Below are 20,305 nucleotides of genomic sequence, written 5' to 3' on the forward strand. Positions count from 1 at the left end.
TATTTTGTATACCTCTTTGGCAGTGCATTGGATACTATTAGATCTAATCCATTTCTTCAGCTTCCAGTTACAAAGTCACTAAGACTGTCTGATGTCCTGATTCACCTCTGAACTGATGATGCTTCCCAGTTGTGACCCACAAATACTTTTGAATGCTCCTACTTTTTGTATTGAAATTATTAATGAAAACACAAAGATCAATTCCAAGAATATATAGGGACTTACATTAGTAACTTGCACCTTTCTGAGTCATTTCACTGTTAGTGTTGTAGTTCTCTACATCTTTTCCAGTTTAACTGATAATTTCCCATTTGGCATCACAACTGAAGTCCAAATAGATTTTGTTTATTACATTTCTCTTTTATGAAAACAAACAAACAAACAAACACAAGGATACAAACAAACAAAAAACTCAGTTATTTTGTTGAAGAATGATGTCAGTTTAGTGCGGTATGATCTTCCTTTATTAACCCAGGGCATGCACAGAAATATTTCCTTACTTTTCTAAATATTTATGCTACAAATACCATTAAGAAAATCTGCATAGGGAGTACCATTTTGTTTCACAATGTAAATGTACACTGATATTTTTATACACACTATTCATTTATTTCCATTTATTATTAGCAAGAGACCAAATTTTTAAAAAGTTTATATGCATCAGAGCATGATGCAAAATATGAGTTATACAGTCATTTTATTGAATCTTTACTGCTAATGCACACAAATTTCACAAAGTGTAATGACAATACTGAGCACTTAAGTTGTTAGGCTGTCATATTACAGCAAAATTATTTGCACTATATAATCACTGTTTTCTTTTTCCTATTGTTTATTTCTGAGTGTGCTTCATAAACATTTGCAAATGCAGATATAGTTGCTGTGGCAAATAACGTGTTTTAAGACCATAAACTTGAATGACTCCATGTCCTCTGATGCCCATGAAAACAAATTTTTGCTAGCATCTCCCAGCCAACGATAGCCAATCTGTCATCTGATGCCACAGTTCTTGAGTCTACCCTGTGCAGTCACAAAACCTGTAATTTTAAAGCTTATCATAAACATAGGGATTAGGGGTAATGCCTGATTTCTGTATTTTCCCCACCGATCATTTGTGTAATGCCTCTAAGCAGACCATGTTTTTGTCTCTCATTTTGCTCTTTTGCAAAAAGGATATAGTGATTATAGTGTGGGGAGAACTCATGAGACCTGCCCAGGAACTTCCCAAAGGGATAAAAAAAAAAAAAAGATGATTGACAAAAGTCTTTAGCTCAACAAAGTAGGTGAAGTGAATTCTTTATCCCTAGTGAATAGACTTTATTGGCTCTATCTCAGTAGATCACAAAGAGAAGACAGGAAGCAGTGACTTGATTTTGTCACTCCCAAAACTTTGGTGCTGGCTGAAACAGTGGTATTTATTCAGGCAATAATGCATGCTGCTCCTCCCCTAAAGGACTACCAGTAGTTTTGCCTTCGCTGCAGGCCAAGAAAATAGGATAAAATGTTGAATTCTGAGTTCCAGTGAAATCCAATAAAAGTTAAATCCCTGAGTTATTATATATTCTTAAATTACAGCATCTTCTGGAATGTAGGCATAGTCATACGCCTCTGCAGGTTATTGATATAATTCTCAAGAAGGATGAGACAATTTCAGCAATTAAGCATTTGATTTCCTTGAAATTAAATAATTAACTCCTTTCAATTAATACTTTTGCACATATGTGATATTAGTGCTGTGAGCCTTTCATTATCCGATATTGCAGAGACCTAGCTCGTCCTCTCATTCTACCATCTTAGCTTTGATTCAGTCCTGCAAGATGTTGATGAGGACTGTACGTGACCATGAAAAGAATGTAGAAAAATTAGTAGTTCAAGAAGTGAGCTCACAGATAAGCCAGTTCACATGTGGATCATTTTACATATGTAAGGTAGTTGTATTTAGGTTTTAATCAGGGTATTCTGGATTTTGAATGGTTAAGCTTGTCCCTTTTACTATTCCTTGGAAAAACAGTTATTAAATCGTAACTATGGGTGTTGACTACAAGTCATCTCCATTTTTAAGAACTTCCCAAGGTTTTGAAGTCATTGAGAGTAGTAAAATAAATTGTGCACAGTCCAGATTAGTCGTATTCTTACCTGCAGAACAAGACTAATGGAAGAGAAGTTACTAATGTAAAACTCTTTGAATTTCATCATGTCATATCCATTCCGACTGCAACCCTTCAATCCTTTCCATCCAAATGAATTACACACATTTATTTGGGTGTTCTAATAAACAGATAGACATCATCATAATGTATTTCAGTTAGGAAGAGGTACTTGAAAGAAATTGGTTTTTCTATACACATGATGTGAGACAATCAATAGTGCTTTAGTCTGACAAGTACTGTCAATATCCATTGTCACAGTTCAGAAAGTCATTAATGGATAGTTCTTCAAAAACCAATGCTTTCAACATGTTAAAAGTATTCAGATATACTGTACCTGGCAGGAATTAATCATAGGTAAACCCTTGTGATTTAGTATAAATGTTTTGTAAATTAAAAGTGAAAGAAAAGTCATTGGAAGGAGTGTGAGATAATGTTACATGTCATTAGAAAATCCAGTAAGATATGGAGCTGTTTATGAGATACTAAAATATTTTATATTCTGAATTATTCAGGATCAGCCTAGAATGTCTCATGCAGGAAAGAGTCTGCTAGACATCCATTGTCTAGGTACAGGGTTATGTAGGTACAGCCCTTGTGCCCCTTAGACAACTTCTCTACTAAATTCACAGAAAGTAACCACTTAACAAACACTTACATAAACCTTCCCCTTAAAGGGCTAGAGCCTTCTCTGGAGATTTTAGTTGTGTCCATGCCAAAATCCTAAAGAATGGCTTTCACAACTTCACCTTGCAAATACATTAGCTATTGCTTCAGCCTACTGAAGCGATAATATGTTTATGATCATTGCATCATATAGACATTTAGTGCATTCAGATATGACACACAATCCTTCATCTGTAAATCTCAAAAGTTCCATTGACTCTGATAGTGCTGTTTTTGCAAAATGGTGTGATTTATGAGCAATGCATTAATTCTTTCCTTCCGCCTGTCTTCTTGTGTAAAAGCTATATATATTATTAGGAATATTAAGGCTAGATTTTTGGAGTTGAATAAGTATTCAGAGGATTTATATAGGCCCCCAAAAAGACAGGTCAGTTTTTATCTTGATTTAATATTCTTTTGCAGAGAATTTAGCCTCTAGTTATCCTTCCTAATTCAGTCAGTGTTCTTACAATGCTATTTAACATCAAGAGCCACAAATAAGTTCTTTCTTTTATGCCTAATGCTCTGCTTATACTATTTTCTTGTTGTACCAGTTCTGTATTACACCTCTTTATTGTGGTAAGCTGTTATGATTTAATGTACCTTAATTCTAGAGCAGACAGTAAATTGCTTGAGGAAGAACTTTCTTTCTTTTTTTTCATTTGTCTCTTAATACCTGAGGAATATATAAATACCCACCTATTAAAGTGACCAAAGTCCTCGAATTTAATTATTTATTTATTTATTTATTTATTTATTATGTCTGAGGGTACCTAGTTTATTCCAAACCAAATGCAAGATTGTGTAATGCAAGCTTTGCTCCAGGTATGCTTTTGCTTCTGGGTTGGAGTATCCTGCACCCACTTCCAGCAGAAGGAAGTTAGCATAATATTGTGCTTACTGTTGGGTTTCCCCCTATGTCTACTGTAAAAATGCCCTATCTCATGCAGATTCTTTATCTCCCATGAACATTAATAGTAAGATACAAAAATACTTAAGAGTCGTGTAAAGGTAGGGGAATTATGCTTCTGTTCTGTGTTGGTCTCAAGGCACTTGTGTGGCTCTGTCAATGCAAGTAGCTTCAGAAATTGAGGATATCAGTTTATTTAGTGCAAAGAATCAAATGGCACAGCTGGGCAGTTTATTGCCAGGATTTGAGACCAAGTAATAGATTTATTTCCTATTATTTTATACTTAGAACCTTAAGCATCCTCTTTTCCTTCAAAAACTGTGCTGAACTGCTCTCCACTTTTTTGCATTGCCTGAAGCTAATCAGCTTTCTTTCGTGGGGGAGTCTTCTGCCCAAATCCACAACATGAAATTTTAAAAGAAAGGTACTACAAGCTGTATATACATATGTGTATTTATTGTGGCTATTCAGTTTTCTAGCTGATTTTTTTTCTCTCTTGGAAGTAGCATTTGGACCTCTTTGTATTTCCAAATATAATAGAAAAGTCATTTTAATGATATTGTGAGAAGAATGGTTTGGCAAGAGAAGGGTTATTTCTAAATGAGAACCTAACAAGAATATTTCTGGCTAAGCTTGGTTTTGGAACATGCTATCTAAACCCCTGAATTTCTGGGAGATTTGGAGTTTCCCTCTGGTGAGTCATGCTTGATAGAATAAAATGAGAAATTCATCAAAATTGGCTTTGCTGCTGTTTTTAGCTATGTGCTATACCACCCAACCTATAAAATACAAAACATCCATGACAATAATTATTCCTACCTCTAGATGTAGTTTTAACACCATAATTGCTGTTTAAGGTATGAAAATTCTGGCTGTGTTAATGCATCTTTCTAAGCAGAGGAATCTTTACCCTGTTATCAAATCCTAGTTTGTCCTGTCTTGCTGTTTGCAGAATTACCATATTCACTTCAGTTAAAATATCTTAATTTTTGTGTACATTTAGAGCTAAGAATGTACTTAAAGTGGGCATAAAGCTTTTCAGAGTCCTTCAGAATGGGAAATATGGCAGGCATCTGAAGTCACTCCGGAGCTATTTTCAGTACTTCATCATTTGCAATTGGTCAGCTTCACACTGTAAGTCAGGAAAAACCAAATCTATGTATGAATTGCTGTGGACAGAATGACCTGAAGCAACAAGAGAGTCCCAAAACTAAGTACAATTCACTTCACTGTTTCAAAGTAACATTAAGATGCAGAATTAGAAACACCCATTTGTTGTTCTTTTTATAGCACGGCCAACTGACTTGGAATTTTAGCTTGACCCTGCCAAGGATTGCTCAATTTTGAACAAAAAGTCCTCAACTATAAAGTTAAAAAAGCACCAGCCATCAATTGAATGCTAATCTTTATATTCTATGATACATCGCTCCAAGAATGCTCCATTAAAAAAATGTGAATTCTATTTTTCATAAGTGATGGATTATTGTACCAAGCTGTGTATTTTCCAGTAAAGTGTCCTTTTATTTGTCCTGTGCGATTACTAGTTTGTGGAAGTATGTGTGGGGTCATTTTAGTGCTGTGGGAAAATGGAGCACTCTTCTCTTAAAATCAGTAGTGAAATCAGAAGCAAACTATGCTCTGATCATCATAGGCATGTGTTTAAATATTGCTTTCCTTAATTGGCTATGTTCTATTTACTTAAAATGAACAATTTGGCAAGTTTTTCTCCCTTGACAACAGCAAAGTGTAAACCATTTTATAAGTTTGGCTGTTAAAATCAGATTTGTAATGTAAACCACAATATTCCGGGGTTATTATCATAGCTTAACCAGTTGTTTTAGCTTGCCATTGTTTTAGACTTGTGCACCTTTAAACATCCTGGTTCTGTTTATACCTTACACAAAACTTCATACTATAAAATGGCCCAATAATTTTGATTATAATTTGCTTTCAGTAAGTCTCTTCCCTGAAACGTCCATATGAAGATCACTGCATTGCAGATCTACTCTGGGCAGGGGATGTTATCTGGGGTACTTAGAATCATAGAATCCTTAGAGTTGGAAAGGACCTTTAATGGTAATCTAATCCAACTTCCCTGCAATGTACAGGGACATGCACAGCTCGATCGCGTTGTCCAGAGCCTGATCTAGCCTTGCCTTGAGATGGGGCATCGAGCACATCTCTAGGCAGCCTGTTCCAGTGCCTCACCACCCTCACTGTAAAAGATGTTTTCCTTATATCCAACCTAAATCTACCCTCTTTAAACTGGAAGCAGTTTCCCCTTGTTCTATCACAACAGACCCCGCTAAAGAGTCTGTCCTCTTCCTTCTTTTAGCTCCCTTTTAGGGGCTGGAAGGCCACTATCAGGTCACCTCTCAACCTTCTTTTCCCCAAGCTGCACAGCTCCAGCTCCCTCAGCCTGTCCTCACAGAAGGAGTGTTCTATCCCTTACACCTTTCTTGTGGCCCTCTTCTGGACATGGCTCCAACAGGTCCACGTCTCTTCTGTACTGAGAGCTCCACATCTGGATGCAGTACTCCAGGTGAGGTCTCACCAGCACAGAACAGAGGAGCAGGATCATATCCCTCACCCTGCTAGCCATGCTTCTTTTGATGCGGACCAGGACTTGTTTGGCTTTCTGGGTTGTAAGGACACGTTGCTGGCTCATGTCCAGCTTCCCATCCCCCCAGGTCTTTTTCAGCAGGGCTACGCTCAATCCTTTCACCCCCTAGCTTGTATTGGTAATGAGGGTTGTCTAGACCCAGGTGCAAGATCTTGCATTTAGATTTGTTGGACCTCACGAGGTTCACCTGAGCATCTTGGAAGTTCTGCAGAAAGGGAAAGCTCTTGTGGAGAATCTCTGCTTTGGTGGGTTTTTAACACATCTATCTATCTATTATTTGTTTGTTTATTTATTTCTTTCTGTCTAGGGCAAGAGAGAACAAGACAAGGGTCAGACAAGAGTCCTGAGGCTCAGGTGGTTTGTCAGAAATTTCTAAAGATCTTCTTGTCCAGGGAAACCTTTGGAGAATGTCTTCCCATAGCTTCTCTGTTTCTTCTGGAGCATCTAGCAAGGAGCAGAATTTCTTCTTGCTGCTAATACTGCCTATTTTCATAGCTATGATGGTGCCCTGTAAGCACCTCAGCAGAGAAGAAGTTAAATTTATGCCTTTGAAACTTCCTCCAGGGGATTTTCTGCAGCTGGGTTCTATGTCTTTTTGACACAGAGCAGGAATAAATTGAGCTCAAAATGTTTCTCAGTTTGGTAAATGCCTAAATATAATAAAATATAATCATTAGGACGGGAATACTTTTCTTTCCATAAATTAATGCATCTTGCACACATTTCATGGCATACAGCCATGTTTTCTATAACTGCATTAAATATATATATAACGCTTAATCCATCTTGGCAAGAGAACTCAGTCCTTCGCTAGTGGTGTAACCATCCATCCTTTCTCTTTGCAAGCAGCGTGGAGCTAATAGTGCATAGCACACTTTGAGTCCGGACTTTTAGTTGGAAAATCATCCATGTGAAACTTGTGGAATTCCTGAGCATTTCATGAGTAAACTGGTAGCCATCCAAATTCTTATAGGCAATAAAAAATACAGCTCTGTGACTAACCAGCAGAGTGAACTCGTCATGTTTATTCAGAAAAGTATTAATCAGAGACACTCTGTACTGTCCAACCAGCTACACTGCTGACCTACCGCATGACTTTACTGGGGTGGTTTTGGCCATTGCTTTCCAAGAATATTTGAGCAAACTGTTATTATTAATACTTTATAAATAAAATTCACTGAGACTTTTTCTTTTGTTTTCCTTTAGTTTTCAGACTGAACTACAGTGCTTCTGACTCAAATGACAGAAGCCGAGTTAAAAGCAGATTAAAGAAGTTTATCTCCCGAAGACCATCCTTGAAAACATTGCAAGAAAAAGGACTGATTAAAGGTGTGTTCTCTTTTATAATTTTTTGAGTTAAAAGTAAAAATTTACAAGTGGATTTGCTTCTTTCACTCTCAGCTAAAAGCATGTATGCATCAAACAAATGGTTTTGTTGATGTTTCTGAGAAAATTTGCAGTGCTGAACTGTAGTGAAAAAATCAGTATGTGGTTACGTATATCTGTGCTATTTGAATACTTAAATTTTTCTGCTTTCCTTTGCTTTTGATAGAAGCCTGTTCACCTAACGTAGTCACTCACCATACACCATGCCAATTTGTGTGCTGCACAACTCCATTTCTTTTTAAGAAACGCGTGCTGGTATAGCTTGCTATTTAGAATGAGCAATAGGAAGTTCAGATGCTGTGCTGGCTAATTTCTTTTCTAAGGTAGGCTGGAATGCTTCCTGCTCTCTTCTCATCATTTTTCTAGCTTGCCAACAAAATACATTTTTAACAACTTAAAATTTTTGCCAGTGAATAATAAAAGCTTTGAATCAGAGATCTTTTCCTGCTTCACTTTGGTCAGACATCACTTTCACATATCCTTAAAAAATGGTTGCTTGGATGAAAAGTGTTTGCGAGATCATCCATGAAGTATTCTCCCAAGAAGCTGGTAGTTAACTCGAAGGCAGTAGCATGCTGACCACTAGTAATCAAGTAAAGCCATGTTTTCAAATATTGTCTGGACTAATGCTTTAAAAATTTACGCACTCCCAAATTATTATGTGTGAAAGCCACAACTGCACATGCAAATTGACGGGAAAAAGGCATTTTGCCAGCAGCCCCTGTCAGTCTCTGGAGTGTGAGTTTTCCAGTGGTGTGTCAAAAATGGCAAGGGGTGTTGCTGGTGTGTGTGAAACTGGTCTGTCCTGAGCCAAGAGACAAGCCCAGCCAGCACAAGCTGAAAAAGCCCAAGAGTTAAACTCCAGCTGGGCCCCTTGTCTGAAGAGAAAGAAGGGACTTCGCAAATTAAGCTTGTACATATTAGATACGTGGAAAAATGTTCAGCAAGGTGTTTCTTCCTCTAAGGAAGTCTTCAGTGTCTAAAACTATTATATGCTGTAATAGTGGGCTTCTGTTTCTAACTTCCACAGGTGCTTTAAAAATGCCATAGATACTCACACATCGTGTGAGTGTGCCCAGCTTTCCAGGATCTGTCCTTAAACAATTGTACTGTCTGATTTCACTACATCAGAGGATGTTGCCTCTTCGAAGTACTCTGTTGAGGGTGGGATGTGAATGCATCCCATTAGTTTGTTTCAGTTATTACAGTAATAGAGTAGAAATTTATAGTCTTTCAATTTCTGGATTTAAGGGTGTCTTTTTTTTTTCTTTCTTTCTTTCTTCTTTTCTTTTTTTCTTTCTTTCTTTCTTCTTTTTTTTTTCTTTTTTTTTTTAGTTTAATAAAGTGTGTCTGATGAATCTCCTGCGGTGTTACACAGGGATCAGATGTGATCCCTGCTAACAAATCCAGATTCATTAGCATAACTCAAATCCATCCTCTAATATATCTCTCTAGGAAAGCCAGATGCATTTGGTTTTGGCTACACATGTGTTAAGCTCTTGATTCATAAACATAGCTTGGTTCTACCTGAGATAATCTTCTATGGAGAGCCAAGATGTATGATTTGGTGCACAGTAACTCAGAATCAGTACTTGGCACAGTTTTATTACTGAACTAATGTTACCATAATGAAAACATGTTAGTTATATACCATGCTGTTTCATTAGGATTAGGTTTTGGCCATGCAAATGAGGCAGGATTCGTTAGCACAGCTTAATTCCAGTCTACGGTAAGTCTATGTGAAATGCACATTCGATAAGGTTCCTCCATTGTCTTCACCAGAGTTTATCCCTTAATCTGTTAAAATGTTATGAAAATGCAGTTGCAGTGTTTATACGCAGACTACTTTAAAATGTTAATTTTTAGACTCGCATTAGAATATTTTTAAATCACAAAGTGCAAACAGCAAATGAAAAACTAGAAGATTGCCAAATTTTGTACTGTAAGATACATCTATTTATTTTTTCTAAAGGTGAATGAAATGGCTGCAGATGCCTCTCAAAACTGTTTGCTTGTTTCTTAGGGGAAAAACTGTTAATGAATTTTTACAAGAAGAAATTCCTCCAGCTCTGAGAACACTCATACTAACTTTTATCCCATAGGGAAATGCTTCTGTCAGAATTGCAAATCCCTTAAAATAGGGGCTCATAATAAAAGTGTGTCTAAAGCCTTGCAGGACATCTCGGTACCAAATTTCTGACAAAGAACTGTTCTGTGTGCTCGCAAAGAATTGATATAAATATCTATGAAGCGTGTGGTGTTAATTACTCTAAAGCAGTGGCACTGTAGGTGATGTGAAAACCTTCACTTTTCATCAAGTGCTATTCATATTTGCCAAGGGCACTATAAAGCTCTCAAATCTATATTGATTTTTTACATTGTATATCACGTTGGAACCAAAACTCCAATAAATTTAACACGTAAATTATAGTCATGAGTAAATACACTTTAAGGTGGTAAGTTCACTTAAACACAGTTCTGCGAGCTGTTAGTCACTGATGTGTACACACTTGGCCAGAAGACTCGACACATTTCTCCGCATTAACCAAATTTGGGAATACAGGCTTCAAAATTAAATAGCAGTTTGATCTCCTGGGGTACTTTGTTCTGCCAATGCTATTATCAGAAAATCTAGGAATTATGTGATTGTCATTTAACTCTTAACAAAACTTTGTTCATGTAAGATGTAGCAAATATCTGTAGTGAATATAGTGGGTATTTAGCAAACGGTTAGAAAAAGAAATGGGTGGATTATAATCAAATAAGGGAATGTGAGCAGTGTTAGTTGTTTGGTTGTTATGCTACTCTTTTGCCTATGAGAAGCCCTATGTGAAGAGCACATTGGCTCCATTTGTTGCAGTGGGCTGGTACATGGGGATTTTCATGCTCCAGTGAGTGCTCTAATGAAGATTGCCCATCCTCACAGTTCATGCTCACACAAAATTTATTTGGTATGGAAGAATTTTGAATCATTTTTGAGGCAACGTGTAATGCAGTATTTCTGTGTACCATGTAAGGGGCCTATACGCATGCTATGTTCGTGTGTATCTACATGCACACGAAGCTAGAAATAACAAGAGGCATATTCCATGCCTGCCATTTTAACAGTGTTATTTCAAGAATAGCTGTGTTCAAATTTATATGCTAGGTCAGGGGTTCTCAGTTCCTTGGGATTGAAATATTCTCAGAATTTACAGAATCTGCACTAATATGCTAGAAAAATAATATATAAATCTTCTCTTTTAGAACTTCTTTATAGTCTATAATTGAACTTTGATCTTCATGTTTGAGCATTGTCATGATTTAATATTACCCCAAATGAATTGCCAACCTTCAACTTGATATTGGCCAGCTAACTTCCTGATTTCTGAGCATCTTTAGTTCAGCAGAAAAAGAAAAAGCTTCTGTAAAATAGTGACTTTAAAGCTATGGCAGTTGTACTGGCAATAGACTATCACAAAATACACTTTCAGTAAATGATAAATAGCTAATTAAATGAAAACATTAGTAACAACTTATAAATGATGCTGTGGGAAATGAGGACAATGTAGATGGCAAGCAACTTACCTAGGGTTTTGCTGTTACTGTTGTTGACTTAGTTCATAGAACTTATTTTCTGAGTTAAAGAAAAAAAAAAACAAAACACGAGAATTGGAACAGTTACAAATCTTTCGAGATGAATTTAAAAGCCATTCAATTGCTGGTGAAAGGAACTAGCTGTGATTTGGCTTGATAGCCTATAGAACAAGGCTGAGCATATGTTGGTGGTTGAGCAGATAGCAGCGCAAAGATCACCAGTTATTTCATTTCCAGACAAGGGAAAACATCATAATTGTCTCAATGGACCTTGGAGTAATTCAATGTGGTGAATGTAATGCTCATGAGAAGTCCAAATGTAGAGATTAAGATTTCCTTTTTGATGTGTTCTGTAATTCTTCTGGGTTATAGAAAAAAAATTTAGCAATTGATTTGGTGCCCATAATAACTTAGGAAAAGTTAGGAAATATTTCCTTTGATTTGCAGAGGCAGTGAGTGTGTCACAAGGATATTTCTCTCTTTGACCACAGCATGGACTTTCTGATCTTTTTCCAAACCCACCGGATGGCCAAACACTGGGCAAAGTGATATTTCCATTGACACTACTCTAATCATGACATAATGATCAGAACTCATTCACATAATTTACAAGTATCTCATTTTTGAGACCTGCTTTAAGAAGATGTACAGCAGCCTCACACTCTTTGAATTTAAATGAACTCTTGTCTCCAATAATACACCATAATTTCTTAAAAGAGACTGGTGTCTACAGTACTCTCTATTTTTCCTTCTTTTTTTTTTTTTCCTGAGAAAGTAAAACAAATCTTGTAGCTCATATGCCACTTAATAGTAACTGCTCACAAATGTAATTTTTATTTAATTGATGACCACCACAGATCAACGGTATATAGTAAATCTCCATGTTAAAAGGACTGGCAAGAATCCCAGCTTGCATAAATCAGGGGAGCTCTGTTGACAACCTTTCTGACTTCAATCAGCTGAGAACCTGGCCCACTTATTGTGTAAGCATTGTGGTGCTACATGGAGTCCAGTTGGTGAAGAGAGCGATTTTAATGTTGGACTTGGTATTCCGGCTCTACTCTTGGAGCAGCCAGAAGCTACCTATCAGAATGTAATCCTTTCAACCACTTCCATTCTTCTTCCAAAAAATTAATTGCTATGGTGCTTACTGTCCTGTATCCCTCCCTGCTCATACCTCTTTTTTTTTCTTTTTTTTTTTGCCTATTCCTTTTCTTTTCCCCGTTTCCCTCCCAGCCTTCAAACAGGTACAAAGAAAGCAAACAACACAGATGTCAATACAAAAGTCTGGTAGTCCAGCAGTTCAAATCCAGATGTGGTGGAGTTGACTCTGCAAGTATTTGCTCCTGAAAGGCAATTAACTATATTATATAGATACAATTCATGTTTTTAAAAACATGGGCATGATACCATTATACCTTCTGTTGTGTCAGAATTTGAGATTCTGTCTGAGAATTTGGGATGTTAGCAATTCTCTGCCCATTTTTTTTTCTTTTTTTTTTTTCCCATAAAAAGTACTGAAATATGAGTTCCTTCCCAGTGTGGCCACATCTCAACCATGTACACCAAAAAACAGTTAAACAATGACATTCTCAGTGAGGATGTGGCTTTTGCGATTTTGTTTTAATTGTTTCTTTTCCAGAAGTATTGTCTCTCCTAGGCTGGGATTCTGCAGCTCAGGATTAGTGGCTTTGCTGCAGCCTGTGAAAGCAGCTCAAAAACAGCAACTCTGTCAGGCTCAGGAGAACTTGAAGCTCCCCAGAACAAACAATTCATTGCAGCTGTAATCTTCATTTTATATTATACAACTTGTGAATGTTCGTTCCCTCCTCTTCTGGTGTCTCATTTTATATCTGTGTGCAAAGCTGTCGCACACCCTACCGTTCTGAATAGAAGGTTGAATGCACAGATACCAGGGATGCATAATGTAAACCATACACTAAACTTATTGTGAATATATTGCTCTTCTTAAAAATGCTTGTTGTTTTTTCATACTACAGTATTGACTAACTGTCTGTGTTTGATGTATGGTTTACCAGCCTGATGTAGACTTATGGTTAGAGCTTAACTTGTTAGTTCTGCTTTTGCAGCCAATTCAGAATAACTACAGATGCCCCAAGATATTAAAATTGACTGCTCAAATGGACTCAGTGTGGGAGTTTCATTGGTTTTAAATTGATAACAGCTGAAAGAGTGAATGATTAAAGCTGTATATGGGCATAGTATGCAGCTCCTTTGTACAAGCTCTTGTGAACAGAATCCACTGTATGGGAATTGCCTTTGTTCTAATAAAAGATATTTTTGAACAATTGTTAGTTTAAATTTTTAAATGATGAAACAAGAGCATTTCAGGAGCCTATAGAGGAAATAATTCCTGAGAAACTGGAATAACTCTGAGAAGATAAAGTGGATTTCTATTCAGAAGGGAGCATTTAAAGTTAAGTAGCATTCCATAAGGTGGTAATTGTGTCTATTTCCCAGGCATTTGAGTTAAATAAGCTGGATAGGAAACATAAACTGTCATAACAGGAGGTTAGGAGTGTTGTGTACGTCTTTTTTTTCAAGTCATAAAAAATGAAGTTTTGAAAGGCCTTATCACAAATAAATCAAACAAGGGCTTTTTGCTTCCTTTATCCCTCTGGGAGCAGTTCCTATTCTTTGAAAAAATGTTCTGGATAGTTTCTCCTCAAACTAGATGTGAATATACATACTTATAAAAAGAATAAGAAACAAATATTTATACCTTACTTACACATCAACCTAGTGTACAAAAATTAATAGCTTGCCATTCAGATCATGCCTCGTTTTTAAAGTGCTGCACAAGCAAATATAAAGTGAGGTTTCCCCAGCTATCCCTGTGACCTCTAAGAGTGTAAACGTGGTGGTTGTAACTCCTGCAATTCCCATGTTTATGTACAGAAACAGAACCAGTAAAAATCCATTGGCTAGATGCAGTCACAGAGCTTGTGGCTCAGGAGCACCCAGAATTCAGAATAATTGGATGGCTCATTAGGTCAAGTACTTCAAAACTATATGGTGTGACTATATCTGTATACTGAAGGGTATGTAAAATGGGATTAAATCGTTTGCTGGAGAAGGTGCAGAGCACACATCCAGAAAAGGAGTGATGAAAAGGAGAGAACTGCAGGTTATTTCCAGACTTATCAAAATTTCCTCCCAGAAACGGCAAATGTTCTGCATTCATATTAAAGAACTAAAGAATGAAAGAGTAACTGCAAAATCCTGGAAGCGATTATGAAGTGGTTATAACAGAGATGTTGCTGAACTTCTTTGCATTCATTTCCATTCAGTTCTTCATGTACTGGCCATCTAAACACAGTGCAGCTCCTTGCCTGTTTTATTCCCGAAATTGTTTACAAATATCTTTGTTTTTTGGTTCTTTTTACCATAATTTATATGGGAGAGCATTCTATCTTATTCAAAGAATTTGACAGGTCTTTGCTAAAATTAAAAAAAAAATAAAAATAATTAAGATGTCAAAAGAGGAAGTGCTAGTACTTTTTAATTGTAAATCTCTGTATATATAATTATCACTGAAGGCAGCTATAAATGTTTTATGAAGAATATGTAACCAGACTGTGCTTTGTCAGAAACATAACCCCAAAACTTGTAACAGCCTGTTCGCTGATGCTTAATGCCGCACATGCACACAAACTTCTACAGTGTAGTTCTGTGAACCCAGTCCTCCATTCCTTCTGCAGCCAAAACTATGGCTAACTTAAATTCAGGCTTTGATGTACTCTACCCAAATGCAGATCCACATGCATTGGGAGGTACATTTGGTGCATATACCACCCATATCGGTACGCTGAATAAGCTTCTCTGTTGAACTCCTGCAAAGCCTTCCCTATCTTGTTTCCCTGTTTGTTCTTTAGTCTGGGGTATTTGGAAAGCAAAGGTAGTCAAGCTGCCCACATCTATGCTCAGTAAGAAATAGCATTGGTTGACTACAGGAAGGTGAAGCTAGTGTCATTCCAAAGCAGAAAATGAACAAACAGAACTTGGCCTGGTAGCATGAAAAAGCTGTGCTTCTTTGAGGAAGAGCCACTCAAAGTGATTATGGTGAAAAATGATGGGATTGTCTATGGAGAAAGTGTCCTGGTGCCACAGGAACTTGAGGACTGCAGGCAGTCATGCTGCTCTTAGAGTGAGTGTGCTTGGTGGCTTTGCCCTACAGAGCCCAACCTTGTGCTCACTCCCCTCAATTGTCTTCAAAAACTTTTTTGAAAGCCTCTACGCCAATTTTCAAAATGTGTGCTGTTGAAATGCTATATGGAGACTGTCTTTTTGGATAAATGGTGGTAGTACAGGCCTATTGTTTGAGCATTTAACTGGCTCCTATTGAACAGTTTTGTTCATCTGTTTGATTCATTTTGATTCTAGCTGACAACATCCCCATTACTGATGGCTCTTTTCATAATTTCTCAAACATATAGAGTGGAAATGAGGTGGAGGAAGCTAATTAGTTATCTGAAGAGTTTAACATGATTATACAGATATGTTTCAGGATGAACACTCTGAGCTAATCAAAATTTTCACATGATAGAAACTAAAACATAGCTTTATTGGGCTGAATGCTTATATATCAATGAAGCAACACGTCATCAGTTAAACTTGGTGTAACATATGCCATTCTCATCAAAAGACTTTCAGTATCTTCCATTTTTCAAACAGATAATTTGATGATTAAAATATCCTATAAGGTTAGATGAAATTATATTCTTGAGTCCTAATGGTGCAAATTAATAAAGCTCTTGCACTCATATGATGGTCTATGATGAGAGTGAAACTCCACATGCATGGAAGAGGTTTGAGTGTCAAGGTTGGACCATTGGTTAATATTTTGCAGGAATTTGGATTCAATAAAAGCATAGTTTCAAAAGTGGACTTCACTTCCTTATCACACATCCACAAAAATTCCAGAGACCACAGCCTGCAAACATTAAGAAGATCATGGTATAAATGAAGATTTTAGCTTACCTCTAAGTCTGCAAGAAAACACAGAGACCTTTGTTACTGGGGCTGAAGCTAACGAGCATTAGGACTCAGAGAGGATTTGTCTCTAACTTTGTCTGCCCACCTTCCATATTTTAAGTGATATGCAAGCTCAGAAAAGAGAAAAGCCCTACTGCTAATAATATGCTTTAATGTATTTTTCTGTGCTTTTTTTTCCCCCCTCAAAATGTAGATCAAATTTTTGGCTCCCATTTGCACTTGGTATGCGAACATGAGAATTCTACCGTCCCCCAGTTTGTGAGACAGTGTATAAAAGCAGTTGAAAGAAGAGGTGAGTACCTTAGTATTTAATAATGTCTTTTGTTTTTCTGTTAATATGAAAAGTTTAACCTTGTAACTCTTCTCAAATGACCAGAGTAGTCTGGCAGTTTGTTCTACAATATCCTTATGGATTGCACTAAGTCCCACTCTATGTCTTCATTTTCTTTATGCAGTAAGATATTAATAAAACACATTCACGCTGATTCTTCTTTATATTTGTTTTGACCTGTTATTATTTTAGGCTTTCTTCAGGTAAGCAAATGTTACAAATTGATAAAATGTCAGCAGGTTTCTTTCTGAAGTCTCTGGTGAATGCCAGTATGTTTTAGTAAGTTCTGAATTGTATTCAGTGAAAACTAATGTTGTTCTAGTGTGGCCACCAAATTTTATCTTTTTTAATGTATGCAAGTGCCTAGTTCTTACTGTTACTTTAAAAAGTAATAATACTGCAAGGATAATGGAATGAGTATTCGTCCTCATTAAAAGTTTTGATTAATTTAATGAGAGATTTTCATAGTAGAAAAAGATGTGCTTAACACCATTGCCTGCCTTCCTTCCTTTTGACTGTATCTTCTCTCACTGAAGGTCATTTTCTTTGGAAGGTACATGCGGTAGATGCAGAATCTTAAAATGTATTGTATAAAAATGTGAGGCTTCATCACCATCTGTTACAAGTTTACAACTTGTTCCAGGGATCTGGGGAAACATATATCTTGCAAAAGATAGAAAATTTATTTTCAGAATAAGACTGGGTGAACCCATTGTCACTGCCATATACTGGAGTCTCAGAACAAGAGAACCAATGACAAATAAAAAGACATTTAGACCCTTAACCACAAAGGAAAAGGCTATTTTAATTCCATCATTGCTACCTGATTTTATAGTGAAAGGTGCAATAAAACTACCCTGGAGTTTCAAACTCTGGGAAATTCATGCTTTAATTATACAGCGAAGAGAGCACTGGGATATTACTATTCCCAGAATGATTGCCAGCAAGTCGGAGACTAACAAACTGGAGACCGTTCAGTAGGGGGAGATAGTAGCATTGGTTTCTTGATAGAAGACTAGAGGATGGATGAAAGGAGACAAAGAAAAGGGATATATGAAATGTATGAAAGACTATTAATAGTGGAGGAATTGTAAGGAGAAATTCAGAGCTCAAAATGGAAAGGCATAGATTACATGATAAAAATGCCACACCATGTAGAACATTTCTGATTGACTGCTTGGATCTGAACTTAGCACAGGTTCTCCAAAAGACACATTAGATATTTTATGGATGATTTGTGGTCTCTGATCACTACTCCAGGAGAAGTAAGGTCAAAGGTCTCTGCACTGCTGAACTGTAATAGAAAAATCCAAGAAACCTCATTAGATGTTTATTGTCTGTATGAAATATGCACAGAAGAAAATATCACAGAATTCATCCTTTGGAGTATTATCCTACTGTACATGTGTTTCCCTTAAACTTGCTATAACACAGAGGAAATCCATGCCTTTTACACACACACTTCAGTCTACTGTGTATGTACATAAAAGCTAATCATGTGGCATGAGATAAAATTTTTAATTTTATTGCTGTATTTATGAGTTTATATCTGATATACTATTTTTCATATTATCATTTTCTTGGATCAAGATGCATGCATTTACTCACATTCTATTTACTCAAAGTGTTGTTTTTACTAAGTTCTGGCATAAACTATCTCAGGACAGCAGTAATTTATGTGAAGTTAAGTCCAATGTTTATGCAAGCTTCTGATGACATTTTATACCGGGGTTGGTATTAGGAAGCAGTATGTGGAGGTGCCAAGTCTCCCGGCATGGCTGAGACTCAACAGATCTGAAGTCCTCCTCTTAATGGCCAGATACGCCTCCAGCCAAGATACTCAACTGCAGAGTCATGGGAAATACTTATGTACCAATTATGGGAAAGGCACATTTAATGAAAACTGTATGTTTACTTTCATAGTCTTAGTAAGATGGCCTAAATACTCAGTACAGCTGGCATATTGGCTGTTGAAAGAAAGCTTTTTTTTTTTTTTTTTTTTTTAATTGAAGTTGTTTTTTTTTTTCCTATTTAGAAAATATATCTCCATAATATAACTGTACCAAAAATGTTACTTGTGTTTCATTTACCGTAAAGGATTACTGGGAAAAAAGGTCTTAGGAGATGAACCCTAAATATTGCTTACAAAATATTCATACTTTGCTGTATGGTTGTGTTCTTATTTATGAGCTCATAGTTTTAATTATTATTTATCTATTGATTTTCTTTTGTGTGTGTGTGTGTGTGTGTGTGATTTTTTAAAACATTATCACTGTGCACAGAAAGTAAGATCTGAATAAGCCATATTAATTAGTACATGTTCCTGTGTGGATGAGGTTATATACAATAGCCAACTGTACTAATATTCTCCCACCACAGATTAAAAATGTAGAGGGTGTCATTAACTGTTGGCAAGATTTCCTGTTTAGTTACACTATTTTTAAATGAATATCTACATTGAAATCAGAGGAATTATTCCGATCTTTTTCTGCGACTTAGATCAGATTTTGGTTGTTTGTCCCCTAGGCTATTGTTTGCTCATTCACCACTTCAGGACAGAGGTGCTTTATAAGGTCTAGTCTAAAATTTCTCACTCCATAATGCATATTTATCTGTCCAACAAGAATTCATTTGTTCAAGAGTGAATTCCATTTTTTTTTTCAGCTTCTTTTTGTGGTTATTGAAAGAAAACTGGAAAGCAGAGGGTCTTTATCCATTCAATCAGCCATCTTGCAGAGCCGATAGTGGAGTTTAATACAGACAGCAATTAAAAATGTACCCACTTTTTTTTTTTTTTTTTTTTTTTTTGGTAGTGGTTGGGGAAAGCATTGGGTTCTTTTTCTTCATTCTTCATTTATGCGTTCACAAATGTTGATGAAATTCGTGCCTCAAGTACTTAAATGTACAGATCTGTGCTGCTATAGTCAAAAGCATTTGTCAAACAGTGTTGGACCCTTGGCATTGAATGCAGTGTACTTGATAGAAAAATCAGCTGAGTATATGATGTAATCTGGAAAAGGAATAATTTTGAACCATGCATCAGTCCAGTTGAAGAAATACTGTGGCTGCTCAAAGATTTCTATAATTTCCCGTTTGCTTCTTCAGGGGCTTGAAGGGAAAGTTTTTCATAGAACAATGTATCCATGTGGGATTTTTGAGGGGTATTCTGTTAGTTTGCCACCAACACCTACATTGGAGGGACCTTGAGCTGTTCTGATCTGTTGACCTGCTCCTTTCAATCCGTGCTTGGCCGTGTCACCAGGAGGCATCTGGTGGGAAGCACCAAGCCCACAGAGCTGAGCCTGCGACAGTCCTCCCTGCAGAGTCCATGTGCCATGTGCTCCTCCTGCCAAGGGTGGGGTCCATTGCAAGACTTCTGGTGTTTCCAGGCCAGATATAATTTTCAGTCGTTTCTTGAGTCTCTTATTTATTTTGTTATACACGACTCTTTAAAAGTCCTGGCTGTTTTTTAAAGTAAGTGAAAGGCATGAATAGAACGCATACAAAAAATAAAAATACCGGTCTGCATTGTAGCTAAACAAAATGCCATCTAGTACTTCTCACAGTAAAGTTTTATCGTGTGAAAGTAGCCTGATACAAAACTCTTTTCCAGGGATGATCATCTGTCTGTGTGTCTAATGACAGAGTAA

General features: G+C 36.7%; 1 protein-coding gene across 6 annotated transcripts in view; it reads left to right on the forward strand.

Moving 5' to 3' along the window:
• ARHGAP15 (Rho GTPase activating protein 15) overlaps positions 1-20,305 on the forward strand; it is a 318,635-nt gene that overhangs the window by 176,331 nt on the left and 121,999 nt on the right. For all 6 annotated transcript variants that reach the window (NM_001008476.2, XM_025152213.3, XM_025152211.2 and 3 more), the window contains 2 exons: positions 7,553-7,675; positions 16,518-16,616. In NM_001008476.2, the coding sequence (NP_001008476.1) occupies positions 7,553-7,675; positions 16,518-16,616 (222 nt within the window). The remainder of the gene's footprint in view (positions 1-7,552; positions 7,676-16,517; positions 16,617-20,305) is intronic.

The sequence above is a fragment of the Gallus gallus genome, chromosome 7 (assembly GCF_016699485.2).
Source record: "Gallus gallus isolate bGalGal1 chromosome 7, bGalGal1.mat.broiler.GRCg7b, whole genome shotgun sequence".
Lineage (NCBI taxonomy): Eukaryota > Metazoa > Chordata > Aves > Galliformes > Phasianidae > Gallus > Gallus gallus.